The sequence below is a fragment of the Meriones unguiculatus genome, chromosome 6 (assembly GCF_030254825.1).
Source record: "Meriones unguiculatus strain TT.TT164.6M chromosome 6, Bangor_MerUng_6.1, whole genome shotgun sequence".
Taxonomy (NCBI): Eukaryota; Metazoa; Chordata; class Mammalia; order Rodentia; family Muridae; genus Meriones; species Meriones unguiculatus.
Window position 1 is genome coordinate 38,248,319 of NC_083354.1, and position 22,558 is coordinate 38,270,876.

General features: G+C 41.7%; 1 protein-coding gene across 6 annotated transcripts in view; it reads right to left on the minus strand.

Annotated features, from left to right (window-relative positions):
- The window catches only part of Ubp1 (upstream binding protein 1), a 49,097-nt gene that overhangs the window by 3,067 nt on the left and 23,472 nt on the right, over positions 1-22,558 (minus strand). For 3 of the 6 annotated variants that reach the window (XM_060385117.1, XM_060385116.1, XM_021635766.2), the window contains 12 exons: positions 18,135-18,240; positions 17,417-17,523; positions 15,374-15,526; positions 15,174-15,284; positions 14,629-14,736; positions 8,817-8,920; positions 7,044-7,098; positions 6,697-6,790; positions 3,946-4,036; positions 3,100-3,218; positions 1,269-1,411; positions 568-619 (listed from right to left, as the gene is read on the minus strand). In XM_060385117.1, the coding sequence (XP_060241100.1) occupies positions 568-619; positions 1,269-1,411; positions 3,100-3,218; positions 3,946-4,036; positions 6,697-6,790; positions 7,044-7,098; positions 8,817-8,920; positions 14,629-14,736; positions 15,174-15,284; positions 15,374-15,526; positions 17,417-17,523; positions 18,135-18,240 (1,243 nt within the window). Of the gene's footprint in view, positions 1-567; positions 620-1,268; positions 1,412-3,099; positions 3,219-3,245; positions 3,857-3,945; positions 4,037-6,696; positions 6,791-7,043; positions 7,099-8,816; positions 8,921-14,628; positions 14,737-15,173; positions 15,285-15,373; positions 15,527-17,416; positions 17,524-18,134; positions 18,241-22,558 lie in introns of those variants that run through there. The other 3 variants (XM_021635767.2, XM_021635768.2, XM_060385115.1) reach the window with 3 other exon arrangements.

The window sequence follows — 22,558 nt, forward strand, 5'->3', positions numbered from 1 at the left end:
ACTCCGTTCTGCTCTGCTCACCCTCACCCTGCATGGCAGCTGCATGGCCGTCTTCCAGGCCTCACAGAAGCTAAGTGCATACTTTTGCACAGTCCCACTGTGCCCTTGGCTAGCCCTGTGGCCACCTCCTCAGAAGAGCCTCTGTAAGGCTCCATGCTACCCCCCCCCCCCACAAGCCTTACACTTTCTTACTCCTTCATGGCACCTGACACTGGTCAGCTTCTGTGCCTGTGGCCAATTCTTTCTTTTCCACTACAGTGAGATTCCCTGAACCCCTGTTCCATTCAACCACTAGCAGAGTGCTGTCTTGGACAAAATGCTCAGCAAACACTAGCTGAATGGACTCAGTGTTTGTTTCTAGTCATCTAGAAAAAACGACCCTTTCTATATTTGCTCGCTAATTTCTATTACAAACACTAAAAATACTGTTCTTCCATGTTCCAGCCCCTTTTAAAATTAGCAAAGACATCTTTTTCAAGAATATGCACAGACACAGAAGAGCTGCTAATCAGGGCACGATGTCCTTCATGATCACAACACATCACGGCACATACACATAAAAAGTACCTTTTACTGTGGAGAATAAAAAACAACTCTCATCTTGAAAGTTCTGAACCATCTAGAGGGACAAAGCAGATGTGTAAGTGTAATTAAGAGCCATCAGTCCTTAACTCACCAGAAATGATTTAAATTTATACTTAAAGGGCTACAACATAATCTATGCATCTTTTTTACACAAATACAAGATGCAAATAATTCCTGACAGCAGAATGATAGTAAAAGTTTACACCTGTTACCCGTGAGCCACAGGGGACATGCTGTGCCAGGTCCTGTGGATGATACTCACTCAAACATTACGCAAGCTGTTTCCCTATTGCCACTGCTTGTCAGCGAACATAGCTGGAGCAGGGTAGGATGTACTTCTAATATTACATGTTTTTAGAATGCTGTTCTTCCAGTAATGCACAAAAGAAGATACCTAATACCTCACCTCACAGAAAGGACCAAAGTCTGCCACAAACCTTAGATCCCTGTAAGTATCTGAGTTAAAAAAGGTTAGGGGAAGCCCAGTCCACTCTCCTTGACTGTATTCCTTCTGCTACTAGGACACTGTAACTCCTGATTGTAAGTTCTTAGCCATTTTGATCCCTCCTCTTTAAAAATGACTATTACTACTTGCAAAAGAGGTCAGCAGCATCTCTTAGAGTTGTGACAATACACACGAGTGCCAGTGTAATGGAAGAGTGATGACCGACTGTTTGATTTACCTGGTCACTGACAAGAATGTGGATACCAGTGGGGCCCTGTCTGTAAACCTGGTTAATTTGGTGGAAAGGAATATTAAACACGGAGGCAAGTTTTCGAGCAACTTCTGAAGCAACCATTTCTTCCAAGTAGATTGCATGATAAACTGAAAAAAAGAAAAATGCCATTTTAACAATAATGTTTGATCTGTTTTAAACTTGATCTATACAGCCTACCTTTTCCAAACTGGCACAGAAAATTCAAACTTAGAAACAGGGACATGGTAACATTTCTTTGTCCCCTTAAATTCTCTACCCACCTATTTGAAGTCTAAGAACACATTATTTATGTTCATGTATAATAAAATGATGTGACTATATTCTTTTCTGCAACAAAGCCTCATATATTGAGGAGTAAGAAGAGCATCAGGGATCAGGATATTCAGGGTAAATGGAACTTACAATGGATTGGAGCAAAGGATAAAAAATATATATACATGGGCTAAAATTGTTGCAGACACAATGGGGGGGGGGAAGGCTGTTGTATAAATTACGTCACAAAGAAACTGTTTAAAAAATGTGTTTCTTTTTCTTTCTTTGTTTTTTGAGACAGGGTTTCTCTGTGTAGTCCTGGCTGTCCTGGAACTCACTCTGTAGACCAGGCTGGACTTGAACTCATGGAGATTCCCTTGCCTCTGCCTCCCAAGTGCTGGGATTAAAGGTGTGCTTCACTGCCACCTAGCTCAACAATGTATTTCTAATGATGCATAAAAAGAAATCTAAAAGGAGTCTGAGCCAATAATCCTTCAAATGAGGATTTAAGAGTAAAAAAATCATCTATGTCACCTCCTATATACATACAAAGTTAAAAGAAATAGAGACACACCCTATGAAAAGTAAGGATATAGAAAGTGAAGTCTCTTCCTTAGGGACAGTCCTGGCCTTGTTCAAAATTCACTGTCTTATATTTCTGTCCATGCCTTGAAGCAGTATTTTTCAGAGCTTTGTCTACTCTCAGGGTAAGGAACTACCTCTCTCAATTCTAGAATTGTTTTCTCGAAGCTGAATGTCACAGCTACTCTGTCTCAGAACATGAGAAGAGGGACATTACTACCATCATCCAAGTGAGAGCAAGTGGTGATGCACAGCAGTAGCCCCAGTACTTTGGAGGATGAAGCAGGAGAATGGCAGCTCTGAGGCCAGCTTAGACTACCTAGTAAGACCGTGTCTTAGCCTCTCCCTTTCCCGAAATTTTTATAATCAAAGGAGGGAGGGAAGAGAAGACAGAGAGGCCAGGCTGCTTCATATTGTCCAGTAACTGGGATAAATCTGCAGGGCAAAGAAGCCCTCCTTAGTTGGAGGGTAACTATGCAGCTTGTACTAACACTGACCAAAGACTCAGCACCCACCCTCCAGGCTGCATGGAACACAATGGATGCTCATGTCAGGTGGGTCTACACTTGGGAAGATTGCTACACAGACCCACCTTTGATCACGTGCGATATTCAGGAATCCCCATATATCCACCCAATCTAGTCAGTGAAATGGAGGAAGAAAGAAGACCCCTCATTTCCCCAGTGAGCTGGCAATGTTCCATTCTTCCAGAAAGGCCACAGCACATTCAAGTTACTGTGCAGCTTCTGGGCATTTCTTGCAGAGAAGCCATATAAAAGAGGTACAGCATGCATAGCTGAGAACAAAGGAAGGTTCTCGTCCTCTCCTTTCCCAAGGACGTGGCCCTACAGCTGCTGCTATCAACTCTGTAGCAGTAACTCAGCAATCCCACAGCAGTTATCCAGCTCATGTCTGACGACCTTAGGAAGGACAGGGGAAGGGAAGTGCCCTCAGTACCCACCGCAGGGTGTCCCACTGCCATTTTCACCTCCACTGCCTGCAGCTTGTGGCTGCCCTTGTAGCACAGTGCTACTCGGCTGCTCCTGGCAGACATAGATGGTTAAGCGGGGCCTAACCGACCTGCAATCAGAAGATGCATCAATGAGGCTATGCGTGCAAGCTGCCTCAGCACACGTACAATCAACAGCTACAGGAATCTACCGTCTATTTTTTTCCTTATGAGAACTTTACAGTGTTATTTCATAATATAAATAATTTTCTAATAAGAATATAAAAACCACACACCTCACACCAACTATCACAGGTCCAGACTCTAAACCATTGAGATGGTCTGTCAGATGCTGGTAAATTTAAGTTTCAAGATTGATTAAGCAATTTGAAATCAGTAAGGCTCGAGCTCACTAAACTCTCAGCACACAAATCTAGAGACAGCAATGGCAGGCAGTGGGTCTCAGAGCCAGCATAGTCACAGTTCTAGCATTCTAACTGACAGTTACAAGTTCACATTTAATAACTGCTTAACAAAAATCATGACCTTGAAAACCATAGATTCTGTAGAGCTCACCTAAATTAGAAGTTTTGTTTTCTTGGCAACAAACCCAGTCGTCTTCAAGAAATCAGTCCTGCCCATGTGCATTGCTACCAGTCTTAGTCTACCTCTGCCCTCATCAGTGCCTGCCCTGAAGGTGTACACAAAACAGTCTTCTCGTGAGCACGATGCTGCCGATGCTCGGTGGCGCACACAGGCACACGCCAACCTAGCGTGGAAACACATTCTGCCCACCAAATCCTCCACACAGAGAAGGTCCCATTCTCAGCTCACGCAGAACAGCCTATAGCATTTTACCTTGACTTCAGGGAATTATAGAGCCGAATTCCATCGGCTGCACCACAAATCTGAACTAAATCTTCCTTTGTCAGCTTTAATAAGTCGGCACCTGGAAAACAGGGGAGATCCTCAAATAAGCAGGAAGGGATGGATACAGCAGGCTGCTTCACATGGTTCTGTCCTTCTAAGCAGCAACAGGTATCCTGGATTACACATAGCCTAGAGTAACACAGGAACACACACCTGTTCTTTAGAGAAACCATGTGCTGTGGTAACAAGGTATGAGAAGCTGATATATCAGTGATGACGGTGAGAAGTCCTGTCCGTTCCCAATACAAGACTCCTATATACTGCCTTTCTTTCCTTGTTGCTGGGCTGTGGCTAGCCATGTTTCTGACTCCACCCAGACCTGAGCAAACCCCTCCTGTCCTACCCAAACTATTGCCTTTCTTCTTTTTTGAAGCATAAATGGAATTCTAGCATCTGGGGAATTTGCCCAAAGTCACCAGTGAGCTGGAAGCAAGGTGGGTCTCATTACAGCACCATATGCAGCCTCAGCCTAGATACTGTTACAGCTCTATCCACGCAGCCAGTTGTGATAGGAAAGTGAAGTGGAAAATCACCCGGTTCCTTCAGACCTCTTCTCTAAGTACTTGGTGTCTAGGATTTGCCTTAAAAGCAATAAAAAGGCCAGTGCGTATAAGGGAGAAGTGGATACAAGACTGAACAAGCACTGGGCAGCAGTGAAATTGGAGTGGTCACAGGAAGTACTCAATATGTACTTCATTTGGAGATATCCACAAAATCTTGGTTTTACTCTTTTAATATCAGTCAAGACCCATACTTCCAGAATAAGTTATGACTTTGTAAAATAAATATCTACTCCTATGTATAGCAAGATAATGGGGTTGCTCCCTACCACCCAGCTTACATGCAAGAGCCCAACAGAGTTCTAGCTTGTAAAAGGAGCAACGTCCTGAGAAGCCTAACTCCCATGAGATGTGAAGCGCTCTGGAGTCAACCCTGGAGTGAAGAAACAGATAAAGAGGTTCTTTTTTTACTGGGGGCACTATATAAAGCTCTGAAGCAGGGCTTCCAGTTGTGACACCTGTAACCCATGAAGAGAAGGGGACAGATGGCATGTCACAGCTGACATGTGACAGATGCCCAAGACCTCTCTATCCTTGCCATTCTCTAAGTGATGTGCTCAGGTAATATACACAAACCCTCCAAAGCAAGCCCCCAGGTTAAGGAAAAAGAATGCCAAGCCTTGTGATCACTGTGCACAAGGAAAAAAAAGCTCCACATCACTGGGTCTGGATAACCTGCAGGGTTCCAGCTGTCAGAGGCTATTCTATGGGCTGTGCTTTTCATGACATCCCTCTTCCATATTGAATACTGTAATTTTTAGTTTTTCACACATTAAACGCTTTACTTAATCATATAAAAATGTGGATCTCGGCTAGCAAATTATTTCCATGTGGTATTTTAATTTTAGAGTCAAAGAGCTACATGCACAAACAATACCAGAAATGACATAATAGAAATCCCACTGTTTGTAAAACCAGGCTTTCCTTCAGCTGGGTATGTGCACACATATGCCTGTCCTCTTAAAACTGTTTCAATAGCTCCATACACACGCAAAAGGACTGCTAGCTGCCACATCCTTGTGGCCCAGCATTTCTCACAATGTTTGTTCAGGGCACATTAGCAAAAAGTACTATGGGAAAGGCACCAGGACCAGGGATATTTAAGACTGCCCCTGCCTCTTATATGCTCTCTCCTGCATGCCCTACTACCTGAGGCAGTGCTGCTTGACACCTAAAGTCCCACCAGAACTCTCCTGTAGTCTCCTGTGCAGAAAAACAGCAGGCTGCCTATGACATCCACACCTGAGCAAAGCCACACAAATGAGCTACTGCTCTATGTGAAAAGGCTCAATCCACAGGACACAGGACAGCCTTTGTGGGGCCTGAGGTCATAAGACTGAGGAAGAAAAGGCCAGATTCAAAGGGTCATACACTGTAGGGTTTCATTTGTTTAACATTCTCAGAATGACCCAAACCATAGGCAGGACAGTTCAATGTGTGTGGGAAGAGGGTGTGGGTGGGGGGGATGGGATGACCTTACAAGGGGCAGAAGGATAGAGAGCACCTGTGTAGGCAGACACCCTACATCTGTACCTTAACTGTGGTGGCTACACAGAGCTACACTCAAGGCATGACAGATCTATACACTCATGGTACCCAGCGCTGATTTCTGGTTGTGATATTGTACTATAATTTTGTGAGAAACTGAGAGATCATCTCCCAACTGTCTTTACAGTTTATCATTAAGTCAAATATTATCTCAAAATAAGTTAGAACTGGAGCTGGAGAGATGGCCAGTTAAGAGCCCTCACTACTCTTGTAGAAGACCCAAGTTCAGGTACTAGCACCCCTGTTGGAGAATGCCAGCCTAGGGCACCTAGGCTCCTGTGGGCACCTGCCTTCATGTGGATGTACCAGATATAGGCACATGTACACATCTAACTTTAAAGTAATAAAAACACCACAGAGAACTAAAATACACCTGCAGTGAGTAGACTGGAAAAATGTTAATCTCATGGTTTGGAAGGAATTTAACAGATGGCACAACTGAGGAAAACTGAGAGATAATACACTTTTTTTTCTTGTTTGTAATATATTTATCCAAAATCATCTCAAAAGTTTCAAAAATTCTTAGTTAATAAAAACACAAAAACATACAAATACTCATATACATACATACCTGAAAAATTAGAGAACAGTCTTGTGTAGGAAGAGAACCTGTTTTTGAGCAGCCACTGCTGTGTTTCCTGGGTTGTAGCTGAAGGCTGAATTTGCTATTAATGAAAAGAAAAAGAAAAAGAAAAAAAAGAGTATAGATAAAACTATTCAAGCTTAAAAAAGCAAAACAAGCAAAAAACAAAACTGAAGTCACTGGCACATCACGAAGAACGTTTAAGCAAAACTAAAAGGGTTTAAAACCTGAAGTCAGAACACAATCTGATGACTGAGCAACTCACATAACTTGGCTAGAATCTTTTTAAATGAAGACACTAATAGTATTTAATGGTTCTAGGAAAAGATACTTACTTCCCCAGATGCCTGTGCAACTCCATCTCCCTGGTGATTTGGGGATGAAGAATTGCTAGAGAAAGGAAAAGGAAGGAATGGTTTTTAACTTTTTTTTTTAAGTTAAAAAATTCAAGGCAATTATTGCACAGGCAATTTGAAATAGAACACCACTATGGAAAGAGCCATGTAAGCTTGCAACAAGAATGCAACACAGCAGGAAGAGTATGAGGACATGAGAAGAAGTAACAACAGCACCACCATGTGAGGCAGTCACTGTGAAAAGTGTCCCCTCAAGTCTTTGTATGGGTGCCAGGAAAATGGAGAAGGTATGCATTTTTTCAGTTAGGAAAATATGTGAAATTAAATATAAAATAAACAGCTAAAAATAACCAGAAAACATTCTAAGAAAATTTTAGGCTGTAAGAAACAGTGATCTAGCTAAATATACAAATCTTCCTCATTAATGAACGTGTCCACCCATAAGCAATGAGGACAGTGACAGCCAGGTCCCTGTCACCATCCTTGTGAGTTAAAGGTATAAAAATAACTGCAAAGGACTGCATAGAGAACATTCACCTTCCCCATTCCTAAGCAGGGTCCCTTTCTCGCCACTCCCTGCCTCCTACACCTGACATTATTCTCCATTCACCAGAATAAAGCCCCTACCAACATGGGATCATGCTGGGAACACAGTGGGCTTTCAGGAAACATCTAGACAACTAACTAAAGGTATACAATTCAAAGCTCACATCTAAGATCACAGCCATTTGCTAACATACCCAGACAGGAAACACAAGATACTTCTTATGTGTTACACGCTGGCTCTCTCATCCCCCTGGTCCATGAGAATTTTTCTACTTGTAGACAAAACCACTAAAACAGGCTCCTGGCTAGTTTTTCCATCTCCACAGACAAAAGGCAGAAATTTGTAGTTTTTCTCACCAGACCCTGTCAACAAAAGACTAAACTATATAGAGAACTTTCCCTTGCCACCTCAAGCTTTCCTAATTTTTCTGGCCCGTAAGAAACTTCCTAAAACCAAGAACTTCTGAACTACTGTCCTTCAGCAAGGCTGTAGGAGGCAAAGGCTTACTACAGAGGCCTTGGGCCTATGTAGCTCCCCACTCTGAGTTCCCTTGACTCCCAATTGCAAAAGCCAGACAGCACAATCAACAAAATCCAGAGGTTCTGATTAGAAAGCCACCATAGTCTTCACAAAAACCAAAGGTCTGTTCTTTAATCTTAAATACTTAATTAGAACAACATTTGCTAAAATGGTAAGAAACAGTACAAAAAAAAAAAAAAAAAAAAAAGACCTGTGTCATGTGGTAAGCTCAAAGCCCCCTGTGCTTTGTAAGCGATGTAATCTCAATATAGTCATATCAGAGCCTCACATTAACTACCACTCACCCTGGGTCCTTAACTAAACTCTAATGCTTTCTTAAATCTCTCAAAGACAGTTCCTTGGCTCTGACTTAAAAACTCCTCTCCCTTTTGTTTTCAGATAGGGTCTTGTTATATAAGCCCCAGACTGGCCTTAAACTCGCAATTTTCCTGTTTTGGTCTCTAACAACCTTAACCCTAACCCTACCTCCTTTCTGCAATTACCATAGCTGTCAAAGGGTGAGAGAAGGACTAGGTGCACAAAGGCTGTCAGGTGAAGACTGCCCTATGACTTAAGCATAGGCTCTTTTCCACACCTGACACAGACAAACAGAAATGAGGCCGCATAGACAGGGACTTGCAGGAGCAACAGTTAGATGCAAGCACACGGCCACACAAGCCAGGTACCTGTCTGGGACACTGCACGTGCTCTGCTGTGAGGAGGTGAAAGTGGGCGCTGGGGAAGGGCTGTTATTCACATAGGCTGTAGGGGTGTCAGGCCATGGAGAACACTAAGGATAGAAACAGAAATGAGTTAATGACATGTTTTCTAAATGTGCGGAAGAAGCACTTTTGCAATCTGGTTTCTAACTGACCCAGTACAAACTTATAAAGCACAAGATGCCTGGTGCCTACCAGACTTGTCAAATTCACCCTGTGCAGCAAGAGACACTCTTTTAGCTTTTTAGATGACCTGAGTGATGATAGCAGCAACATTTATAAAGACAATTGCTTTCTCAAAGCTCACACACATATACACATATAAACACACACACTCTTTTCCAGAATCTTCTGTCAGGTGCTCCAGCAGACACATCTCAAGGTTTCAAAATAGCAGACAAGGGATTCACAAGCAACATCCGACATAACACAATGATCTGGGTACAGCTAGGTCCTGTTTATTGCTCCCTATGCCTGCCAGGAAGCAGCCTTATCAATACCCATCAGTACCCACCTTGATATAAGTAAGATTTGCTAAAAAGGCTAGCATGAAAGCATATCAATTGTGTGTATGCTGTCAGGTATGTGTGCGTTTTCTGAAAGGGATATGATGAACTGAGTATCTCTCAACCTTAGCCAAAATTCCGACAAGAGACAGCAAACACATTACAGTTAGCACAACTGAATAAGCCCTGGTCCAGAGCATGCTGAGCAGCCTATAGCAATCAAGTAGAAACCTTCCCTGCCGAGCTTCACAAAGGTCCACCTAACACCCAACATTCTTTCTTCAGGTATTCTGCTGAGGTGTCAGTTTCAAAGGTTCCCCTTTATAATCAGCCTGCTCCCACAGGACACAAGGAAGGCATCACATTTAACCCCAGCACTGGGGCTTAAGACTCTCCACAGCCAAGCAAATGACAGGAGGATAGCCACTCCTGCAGCAGGCAATTCTAATGACTACAAAAGTTTTTCTCTAAAGAATATGACTTCCAGTTCTTACTCTACTCTACTAGGGAGGACCTATGGTCACCTGGCAGATACTAAATCATGCACAAAGAACACTGGTATCTGTAAAAGACTCAAAAGGAGTGCCAAATCTTGAATGATACTGACAAATGTTATCTAAACAAAATTCTCAGACTTTTTAAAAAATCTAAGCAAAGCTGGGCTCAGTGGTGCAAGCCTGTATTCCCAGTACTCAGGGAGGCAGAGGCAGGCGAACTCTATGAGTTCGAGGCCAGCCTGGTCTACAAAGTGAGTGCGGGGGCTACACAGAGAAACCCTGTCTCAAAAAACAACAGCAAAAAAATAAGCAAAATTAAAAAAATTCTAAGCTGGGCATGGTGGCACACACCTGTAATTTTAGTACTCAGGGATGTTCCAAGGCAGCCTAGTCTCAAAAAAATAAAAACAATAATCTAAAAATTATGTCTGGGGGCTGGAGAGATGGTTTAGCAGTTAAGAGCACTGGCTGTTCTTCCAGAGGTCCTCAGTTCAATTCCCAGCAACCACATGGTGGCTCACAACCACCTACAATGAGATTGGATGCCCTCTTCTGGCCTGCAGGTGTACAGGCAGGTAGAGCACTCATATACATAAAGTAAATATTTAAAAATTATGTCTGTTCTGTTTCTATGCAATATGCATTTACAAAAATAGTTTTTATATTAACTGTTCATCAACATTTGTATTTATTGTTTTAATAAACTTGTCCTACTACGTTTTTCTTTATAAAATACATTTATTGATTTGTGTGTGTTTATCTATGCATGTGTACACCAGCCATGGCATGTATGTGGAGGTTAGAGGACACTTTGTAGACTCTTGGAGGTCAAACTCAGGTTGCTGGGCTTGGTGGCATACACACCAATATTTAATTTCTTACCCAAGCTTAATCTATACTCCTAAGAAATTTTAAAAATTAAGTTTCAAGCCAAGGCTTTGTAGTACATGTCTATAGTCAAGCCTGAAAGGTGGAGGCAAGAAGATTAGAAGTTTAAGGCCAACTTCAGCTACATGAAACTCTAACTCAAAAAACAAAAAAACAAAACAAAACAAAATTAAAAACAACAAAACTTTCTTTCCAATTTGCAAAAATCTGTTGTATCCAGGTACTCATACCTGCAATCCCAGAATTCAGGAGGCCAAGTAAGAAAGACTACCGTAAGTTCAAGGACAGCCTAGACTACAGAGTAAAAGTAAAAAACCCAACGAATTTATTGTAAAGAATTGGGATTATTAGGCTCAAGAGATGCTCAGTTGTAAAGAGCACTTGTTCTTACAGGGGACCTGAGTTCCATTCTTAGTACCCACATGGTGCTTTGCAATCATGTGTAACTCGAGTTCCAGAGGATTCGACTACCTCTTCTGGCCTCCTGGGTACTGCACATATATGATGCAAGACATGCATGCATACAAAATGCTCATACATATAAAATAAAAATTAAAAACTCTTTAAAAGAATTGAGGTTATCATGAGAAGACTCCCAGGCATAAGGATCACATTAAGACAACATTGAAAATGAACAGAATACAGAGGTGAGACCAAGAGAGAAGAGCAGAGTAAAACTCAGTATCAAAAGAAATTTGAAATGTCTGTGATACTTGGATTCTGCAGGCTATTTTATCCAGATTAATAATAGTTTTAATAGTATTTTTGTTTGGTTGTTTGTTTTTGAAACAGGGTTTCTCTGTGTAGCCCTGGCTGTCCTAGAACTTGCTCTGTAGACCAGACTGGCCTTCAGCTTAGAGATAAGTTTTAATTTAAGAATTATAAATAACAAATATTCATCATGCCAGAAAGTACTTCCTTTGCAACTGTTCAAATTTACAATGAAACTTTTGGATGACAGTTTGAAAATAATCAAGGGAAAAAGTATCTTGTTCAACTTCTTAGTGAAGTGTAGAGAACACTTGGTGAAGCACAGAGCTTGCACTTGAGACCACATGTCTCAGCAGCCACCAACACATCATGGGTAGTGAAAGAAAATAAATCCACAACAGTCCTCACATCTCCCCAGGTATGGACCCTGAAAAGAGGAAAATCATTGCACACACTGTTCCTAAGACCACCACCTTTCAAAGCAGAAACTAGAGTGGCTGGTCAGCTCCAGCAGCGACCTTACTACAGGTGACATTCCACATGGACATCCCTGTGCTCTAAGACTTTGCTTTTTTACCTTACTAGGTATCACTTTGTCCTCAGTCTACACAGTGTGAAATGCCCACACCTATAACTACACATCTAACCAAGGGAGCATGGGCTGTCACCCAACACAAGCAAGGATTTCCTGTCACACCATCCTTCTCCTAATAAAACACATTACAACACAACCAAACATACACATCTACATAACTCTTGATACTCAAAGCAATACCTCCCCAAAACAAATTTACCTTGGTAATCATTGCCAGTTCTTTGAGAAAACAGAGCTATCCCCAAACTGTAAGTTGGTGTGGCACAGTGGAGATGGCCTGTTTACTTACTCACCATACCCTCATCTATTTCACGTTTACAAACTTGGATGTTTTTACTGTCATAAGGAGTTTTTTTTATTTATTATTTATACAGCATTCTGCCTGCATATGTGCTTGTGCACCAGATCTCACATGGTTGTGAGCCACCATGTCATTGCTGGGAATTGAACTCAGGACCTTTGGAAGAACAGCCAGTGTTCTTAACCTCGGAGCCATCTCTCCAGCCCCCATGAGGAGTTTTTAACTTGGGGTTTTGTTTGCTTTATGGGGCTGAAGAGCAAACCCAGAATCTTAGGTGTGCTCAGAAAGCACTGTCCCACTAATGGCCTGGTGGTGCTGTTAGCAGCACGCTGCAGTAAGTATAGTGCTGATGTTCCTGACACCTCTGCCAATGGTCTACACCTGTGCAGTTCTGCTTTCAGGGTACTTCAAATGTAGATTAGAGAATGAGGAATGAGGACCCACAGCCAGCATCAAACCATGGCAGCTCAGGGGTAAGCCAAAGATCGACAGACACACAAAGGGTGTGTTATGCATCACCTCCTGGGAACCAGCAGGAGTGACAATTCAGTGTGGGACCCTGTCATCCAGCACCGTTTAGATTTTGTCAAGATTTATGGATATGTATCCCTTCAATTGGAAGCCAACTATTCACTGCCCCCCTTGCCACAGACATTTAAAGAGATATACAGTGCTACAGCTAAGTTCTTGGCTAAGGGTTCATGGCCTGGACCCTGCATCTGAAAGGAGCTTTTCAATACCCAACACAAATGTATCCAGGGTGGCGGGTGGCGGGTGGCAGGTGACGCACTTAAGAAGATGTGAAATCCCAGGCATAAACTGCTGATGTTTTGCATATTATGACTTAAGAAACATTGAGAATTTACCACTAACTTCCCAATTTTCAGATTGGCTCTGGGTTCTAATACACTAGAACCAACTTCTTTAAATTAGCTAAGTAGTTTCTAACAGGCAAGTTGTAAGGAAAGTGACTTAAGCTCTCATGAGCTCTCAAGAAAAATTATAAAGAACATTTGTAAGTTTTCAGAAAAATTAGAAGATGATAAAACATAAAACTAGAGGGAAGGCCTTTGGAGAAAGAAGCATTCAGTGGTTCTGACCACCTCTGATTTAGACCAAAACAGCTCAGTTAAAGAAAATACCAGGCAAGATGGCTCACACCTGCAATCCTAGTACCCAGGAGGCTGAGGCAGGAGGACTACTATGAGTTCAAAGCCAACCTGAGCAACAATATTAAGTTCCAGACCATGCTGGGCTACTGTCTAAAGAAAATGCAAATAAATAGTGTGAGCATGCATAAAGAAGCTTTTAAACATCGCTTTAAAATGAAAGTGATATTCCTGTGATAGTGCTTGTGATACTGACCTTCAAAGTCCACAATTAATCACAGATAAACATAAAAGGGTGAAAAACTGTTTGGAGGCCTCTAATAATTCAAACAGTGCAATAATGAACAGAGTACTCAGAACAGCTATTTTAAGAAAATCTTTAATATTCCTACTATTTAATAAGGGTATGCAAACTGATTTAAATCTGCAACCATAACAATTCTCCATGGACTGCTGGACAGAATTGTGACAAAGCTCAACCAAAAAAACCTCACTGACTGCTTGTTCCTGCGGTCCCAGGGTTAAGTGCAGCAAGGCCACCACTGTGGCCTGAAGCATTACATCACAATGGAGGTGCCAAAAGGAAACACTACACAGTCAAAGATGTTTTTCTACCAGTGCTGCCAAAGAGGCTTTTAAAAGCACAGACAGACACACATTCTTAAAGTGCATGCAGGGGAATGTGACACGGAGCACTGCACACATTAATGTCAAGCCTGCTGCCATCATTTAACTACCTACAAAATTTTCTTATTAGGTATACAAGTGAAAAAAGCACAACTTTCCTTAACTACATAAAAATGATAGCTATTTAAAATTAGTCAAGTAATTTCAATTATCTTGAAGGAGTTGTGTGTGTGGGGAGACGGGAGGAGGAGGGGAGAGGGGAAGGCAACAAGGGAACAAGTTGGAAAACATATCTCTGAATGTCGTTCCCTCCAAAACCACCCAATATGGTCAACATTGTTTATGCTTTGTTTTAAAGTGTTAGATTTAGGAAATTTTCCTCAATGAGGAACAAACCGAAAGCAGAAAGTCTAAACAAAAGCAAATTAAATCAAGACATGGACATCAAAAACAATTTCGGCTTTACTTTTCCATGGAAGTTGGTCCTATATCTAACACTGCACAAGGGTTCTTGCACAATGAAAAGAGAAGCAGAAGCCCCTTACACTGCCTCGCTTTGCCAGAGAATCACCGTAGTCTGCTGGCAAAGTCCGCTTGCTGGACTTTTTCTGCTCATGTTCAACTGCATCTTCAATTATAGGCTCAAGCCTCATCTGGACAAACACCAAAGATTGGGGTCAATGTCTTTTCATTATACAAAGAAAGACCTAATACCCTGTTTCATGTCTTTGTGCTCAATTAAACAAATGTATGACTAACAGGATTCAAAGTTAAAAGAAAATGCAAAACCCCAGCAGTGACAAAAATTGGACATTGGTAAGCCCCCACTTAAACCTCTTGTCCATTTCAAGGTTTTAAGGTCTATTCTGAGACCTCATTGGGATTTCAGCATCTTCATTCAAAATCCCACCCAGGCAAATAAACTCAAAATGTCCCAAACTTAGGTAAAACATATGCCCACAAAATCCTCTGAATATCATGTCAGTCCGCCACCCAGCCTTCCTACTCCCTTTGTTGCAACACATCTGTGAGGTCCTGCTAACACGCAAACCTCTGCTTCTCTCCAAAACCAAATGTTGAGCCGTATTACCTCTGTGAGGATGGTGGTGTCATAAGATGGCTGATACTTTTCTTTTTCATGAGCTGTTCTCTTCTCCATCTTTTCTCGGTCATTTTTTTGTTTCCTATCCGCACCTTTAGGCTTGAAGACAAAGTAGATGACTTCATTCACCTGGCTGCACACAGCTTTACAAACAAAACCGAGCATCCCTCCTGGTTTCCACTGCTTACCTTAAAGACTTTGATTTGGCAGCTAGCTGAGTGAAGATGATCTGTGTATTCCCCATTTTCATTCTGTTTAAAGGTGTCAACTTGGATCCTAAAAGGCACTCCTTTTTCACCTCCATGCTTACGTGGAGTGAATTCAGTGCTGATGCAGTGTACCTACAAAACAATTCAAGCCGAACTACATTCAAAAACCCTTCCACTGAGGCTCTATTTTTTTTTCCCTCAGAGATGTACATTCAAAAGCACCTAAAATCTACAAGACATTCATATTATCTCATAAATTTCCTGAAATTATTCTGAACAAAGGTGTGCCTTTAACAACTCCATCATCTCTGGACTCACTAGGCCCAAGCAGTTCTTGTTGTAGTGCTTCTCTCATGGGGGACTTGCTCCAGTGAGGAAAAAAAGAGCACAGAAACCTCTATGCAGTGTGGCCTGCCTCCACCTAACAACATGCACTTGCAGATTCAGGCCCCTAAGGCCTGTTCCACCTCTGCCTCCACTGTACTGGAGACAGCCAAGCTCCCAGCTACTGCTTCTCCACATACACCACACTATGATACTTTTCCTGGGCAATTTTCAGCCCAGGAAAAGCCTCATTACTAACCTCTCTAGGTCAACCCTTTCAAGTCCTGTCAGGATCCTGAGGGTACTATTCATTTTAAGCCCCACCTACTTCAGAAAGCAGCCTCAGGGTACAACACAGTCATTTCAGACTGTTACACTGACATGCCCTCTTCAAATGATATGCAGTGTGAAAGCTTACCTCTGAAATATGGTTGCATAACCTGAGATAAGGCCAGATCTTATCACTCTTGTTTACCACAAAATTGATTATTCTATTGGACAAACATTAATAGCCTGTGACAATATTCAACCAATATGAATCATGTCAGCATCATTAACTGATGGGTAATATATGGGACACAACCCAAATACTGAATGCCGATGATCCTTAGAGTTGATGTAAACTCTTAAGCTGGTCCACAATTAAATGGCTATCCCCTTCTATATAAAGACTATAAGTAGTTAAAATTCCACCACTTACAAATTTGCATAGCACATACTAAAATTACCTTTCAGTTTTAAATATGTAAACATGTTACTTTCAAAGTAATCTCTTGGACACACAAAGTGTTTATGGGTAAAATACAGTGGGAATGTTTTAACACATGCCAGAAATGCCTGGTATGTCAGTGGATAGCTTTAATCCCAGTACTGAGGACGAGGCAGATGGATGTCTGTTAGCTCAAGCTGAGACTGGTCTGCATTGCAAGTTCCAGGCCAGCTACAGCTATACAGTAAAAACCCTATTCAAAAAATAAAGAAGCCAATAATAACTAAAAAGAGAGGGAAAAAATGGTAACTGTTCATACCACATCATGGACACATGAAGAATTCATTATCATCTCTTTATTTGTAGAAGCTTTAAAGTGTCATTACAAACATGCTTTAAATAATGTCAGAAAAAAAATTTAAACCTGATAACTTTTTTCAGTAGTATCCTTTTAAATGGCAGTTTCTATTCAAGAAAAATATATATACATCATGAAAAAAATAGAAATGTCTATTATTGTGAATACCAATAATAAAAAATAAAATTAAAAAGCCAGGTGTGGTGGCATATTGGCCTACATGTCAAACCTACATGTCCAGGCCATCCAAGCCAAGGCTACAAAGTGAGACCCTGTCTTGGGGGGAGAAAAAAAAAAAAAAAAAAAGCCAGGAGTGATGGTGCACACCTTTTATCTCAGCGCTCAGGAGGCAGAGGCAGATGGATTTCTGGGAGTTTAAGGCCAGCCTCTATTGTCAATATAGTGAGTTCCAGGACAGCCAGGGATAGCCTGTCCATCTGCCCCCCTCCCCCAGAAAAAAAAAAAGAAAAAATATTTTTTTATGTCTACATGACTAATCTAGTAAATTAAACCCATTTTGACTGTGTATTAAAAAAAGATAGGCATGACATTATGATTTACAAATAGGAAATATTTTCGTGAGATAGGAATTTTATCTTCTAAATAATTCTAACAACATAAAAAGGCAAACCTGAATGAAGGCAGATGTGCGCTTTGCAGGGTCCCACAGAAATTCAACTGCATTTAACTGGCTTGGATTTGTCCTTGTGTCAATTATTCCCACAGACATTGGAATATCTGTATGTTCAAACACAAGTTACAAAAAAATGCATCCATTTAAAGTAATTAGAAGACTTACAATTTGAGCCTGGTGTGGCCGCACACCCAAGTAGAGCCCCAGCTATTCGGGAGGCTGGGGTACAGGGGATGGCTTGAGCCTAGGGGTTCAAGTGCAGCCTGGGACGCATAGTAAAACCCCATCTCAAAACAAAACGAACAAATCAAACAAAAAACAAAACAAACTTAAAACTTACTATATTATGCTCTATGGAAATAATTAATCCATGTTGAACTTCCCTTCAACGTTCTCCGTAGTCAACCTTGTCTTCAATATCAAATCCACCTAACAAGAATCACAGTTTCTCCTACCACGGCTCATACTTCATTTCATTAAGAATATGATGGACGGTGCCCATTGAGTTTAAAATAGCTTCAAAATCATACAATTCCTGGTTGAGGTTACTTTAGCACCACACAGCTACTTAACTCTTCAAGCATAAAACAATTCTCAAGACAAAGATCTATAATACCAACTGCATCCGAGCATGAATTTTACGTGGTACTGACACACTAATGGATACAGCTACACAGGGCCTTCGTTTCCATGGTCTTTTGACAGCCACCTGTACCTAAATCGAGAAGTCTGTCTCCTGGGCGATTCCACTTCCAGCCTTCAAGCTGTTGATGTTCCGTGTACTGTAGCCTCCTGTCATGGAACACCACCCGTATGATGCTCTGTGAAAGAAGGGAGGAAAGTGAGCATTCCAACCACCCAGCTAAAGGTGGCGGCGGCGGCAGCAGCATCCATATTAACCAATAGTACATACACATACAAAACCAGCTTCCACTTTAAATACTCCTTTTGTGAAACTGGGCATCATGACTCACACCTTTAACGCCAGCACTTGGGAGGCTGAGACAGGAGGACTGCTTCAAGTTTGAGGCCAGCCTGGGTCAGATTTCAAAGCCAATATAGGATATAGAATGACATCTTGTTTCCAAAATAAGAGAAAAGAAATTCCATCGGTCAACTTTTCTATTCTTGGATACCTGATTTATATTATAACACACTTACTTAGTTGCCAGAATTATATTTAAAAATTATGCAAATTTAAACAGTATAACTTAATAAATTAATTCACTACTATAATCCAAAAATCAATATTCACAACCATGAAATTAGTGAGTAGGGATTAATTTCTGAGAAAATAACAAATACCGAAAAAGAATCATAAAAGATGAAAATATTATAGATAACCCCAGCCACAACAGTAAACTGTTTTAATACCAGCTGTCATGACTCATGCCTGCAATTCTTGCAATCTAGAGGCTATCTCAAAAATTATCAAATCCCCCTACCCCCACCTTAAGTTAGGGTTTCTCTGTGTAGCCTTGGCTGTCCTGGACTCACAGAGATCTGCCTGTCCTGCCTCCCGCACCCAGTGCTGGGAACAAAGGTGTGTGCCATGTGCCCAGCTGGCTAAGTTTCTTTAGACAGGCTGGTGAGATGGCTCAGAGGCTAAGTGCTTGCCAGATAACCTAAGATCAACATTGGGAACCCACAGAAAGGTGGTTAGAGAGAACTGATTACATAGAAATTTCCTCTAACGTACACACAAATCATGGCATACACATACAACTAAATAAACAAAGCAACAAAAAACTACAAAGACAATTATTCTAGCTGAGCCTAGTGATATAGGCCTATATATAATCCTAACTACTTGGGAGGCTGGAGGCTTAGAAGTATGAAGCTAACCTAGGATATAAGAGGAGTGCAAGGCCATCCTTTGCAACTGAATCCTTTGCTCTGTCTCAAGTTTTAAACATAAAAAGTAGAGCCAGGCATGATGGCTCACACTCATAAGCCCAGTACATGTAAGACAAGAAGGAGGAGCATGGCAAATCAGAGGTTTGAGCTACATACTAAATGCCAGGCCACAACAGGCCCACTGAAAAGTCAAAGGGTGGTAATGCTGGGAGTGACTTGACTTAGAAGATACAAAAGAACACTGGAAGGGAACTAAATATTCTGGGTAAAAAGACTTCACCTATAGAACTAGCACTAGAGAAAGGGACCAACTACCAAGCCAAGGCCACGGGGGCAGAGCCCAGTGCACAGCTACTAAGCTAAGGCTAAGGGGAAGAACCTGGTACAAAAGGCACAGGCTTGAAATCCTAACACTTGGGAGGCCGAGACAGTAGGAGCACAGGTCAGTACAGGCTACAATACTGACTTCACAGGCATCCTGGGCTATATAAGGAGTTTACTCCAGACGAGGCTACAAAGAGAGACTCCATCATCCACAAATAAAAAGTACATCAAGTATGTTCAACACAAACAACTTCCATGCCACAGCTGACAACAAACCATTTGCGTACCAGGTGCCTTCAAATTTAAGCTGTACAGTCAAAAATCACAGGGCCAATAAATAAAACTTACAAAGATATCATTTTTCAGTAAGTTCATCCTATAGTCATCTATGTTCTTAATCCTACCCCTCAGGATATAGTTGAGTGTATTCTAACACATTCAACAGGAAAAAAAAAATCAGATGTGGTTTATGCGCTCAATGGTGAGCTGGAAGTAAAGCCTCTTAAAATGAGCTCTTTTCCATCAGTGTGCTCAATGTTTATATAAACTAGTATGATGGCGGCAGCAGTGCAGAGCCATCTGGCTGGTTTAGTTATAGCTTCTTATTTCACATACTGCAGTGCTGCCTGTTTCTTCAGTTGAGTTAGTCTGATATACTGTTTCTGTGTTTAGTTTGGAGGTATGTCCAAGGCAGCTCAACAAATTGATTAACCTTTCATAACAAGTTAATCTGAGAGGCATTTTGACTAGTTTGATGAAATTATTTTAAACACATCTCACCTATCTAGCTATTTCCCAATCAAGTAACTCCCTTAAAAAGTCTTTAATCCCAGCAGTGGGAAGGCACAGGCGGCAGGATCTCTGAGTTTGAGGCCAGCCAGGCCTACAGAGTGAGTTCCAGGGCAGCCATGGCTACACAGAGAAATCCCATTAAAAATGAAATAACGACAAAACATTAGTATACTATCTAACCGAGCATGCACACAAAGAACACAAAGGGTATGAGGGCAAGGCATACAGCTTAGCAGTTAAATACTGCTGAGAACCTGCTCTTGAGGAAGAGCCAAGTTCTGTTTCCAGCACCCACATGGAGGCTCAAAACCACCTGTCACTCCAGCTATTGGGGATCTTTTGTCTTCTGACTTATGAGGGCTCTTGCACAAGCACAAACGTGCATGCATGCACGCACACAACAATTTTTAAAAATATTTTTTTAAACAGAGCACACAGGTGAAACAAGACTGGCAAGCTGTTGGTAACTGTTTACGCTGACAAGAGAATCTATCATGAGAACTCAAGATAGACATATGCATTTTTCACATGCTCTCACATAACAGGTAACCCCCCCCCCCTACTTCTGAGTGTGTTCAAAGTTTACAAAAAATAGGTTAAAAAGCCAGGCCTGATGGTACAAGCCAGGAACCATGCTCTTAGGAGCTCTGAGGCAGGAAGACTGCAAGTTCAAGGCCTGCTTGGCCTACACAGAGAGCTCAGGGTGGCTTATTCAAACAGTTACAAAATAAGAAGTCCAATGGAGTTGCAATTTAGCTTACTGATAAGAGAGTGCTTGCCCAGCATGCATGGCACCCTAGGTTCAATACTTAACACTAAGAGGAAAACAAAAAACCAAACAACAAAGTTTTTTAGATATCCTAACAACTCTGGAGGCTGGAGATAATGCTCAGTTGATAGCTCCCTTGGCAAGCATGAAGCTGTGGGTTTAATCCACGCTAAGCACAGTGTACTCACTTATTATCCTAGCACTCGCAGGTAGAGACTGAAAGACCAGAAATTCACGGCCATCCTCAGCCTATATGATGCATTTGAGACCAATCTGGAGGACAGGAGACCCTGTCCCAATACTCGGATGCACCACTTTTGGATCCAGTTTTAAAGGGCTTAACCCAGGACACATCAAACACGAAATTTATTACAGGATCCATAATGACAAATCTTCAGTCTTCTATAACTGCACATTTTTGGTAAAAGCAGCATGCTATCATTGTTTAGCTTTCACAGTGACAGGAAAATGCAGGCATACTTCATCTTTAAAAACTGTCATTGAGAGTAGAGGGGCACACTATCTAGCCTATGCGAGCTCCCGCTTTGATCCCCAATACTGCAGCAACTGTCGGGATAGCTGAGCCGTGCAGCCTCCTGCTGACAGTGCAAGCTGGACCTTCCTGACAAGCCAATTACTGAACTTACTGTCTCTAGTGCTATAGTGTGTATACCACGCCCTAGTACACAGGCAGACAGAAGCTGGAAGGACTCACCCAGGTGAGCCATGTGACAGAGAAACAATCCTCAAGGCTGACCAGACAAGGACTATGTCTTTTCTACGTAGGATGACTGAATCCTTCTTTAGATACACTAGCAGATAAACTGAAAATCCAAGTTATTCTGAAGAAAAATTTAAAAAGTGAAATAAAAGGATCTTAAAAGTTTTAAATCAACATATTTTCAAAGTAAAGATTCAGGCTGGCCAGAAAGCACAAGCCTGACACTCTAAGTTCAACCTCCAGAACTCAAGACGGAGGCAAAGACAAACTTCCAAGTATTCCTCTCGCCTCCACAAACGGCATGTGCACTCCTGTGCGTGTGAAACCGCTCTCCTTTTCCTCTACCAATAATAAGTAAAATAAAATTTAAAGAGTTTAGGATTAGCTGTGGTGTTGGAGGCTGGTCTAATGCTAATTACTGGCCCTCAAGATCTGCTTACTGCCCTCCGGATACACCCATCCTTGTTTACGTAAACCTGCCTAAAACATTATACCTGACTGCTTCATTAAATGGCCTATACCTGGGCAGGGCAGAATGAGGTAGGCATGGCTTAGGTCCCCAGGCTTAGGGGTTCAAGAGAGAAAATGGGGGGGGGACAAAAGGATGGGAGAGAGGAGGAAGGAGGATACCCCAATGCGTTAGTGTGGAGAAAAAAAAACCATGTGGCCTGAGAGA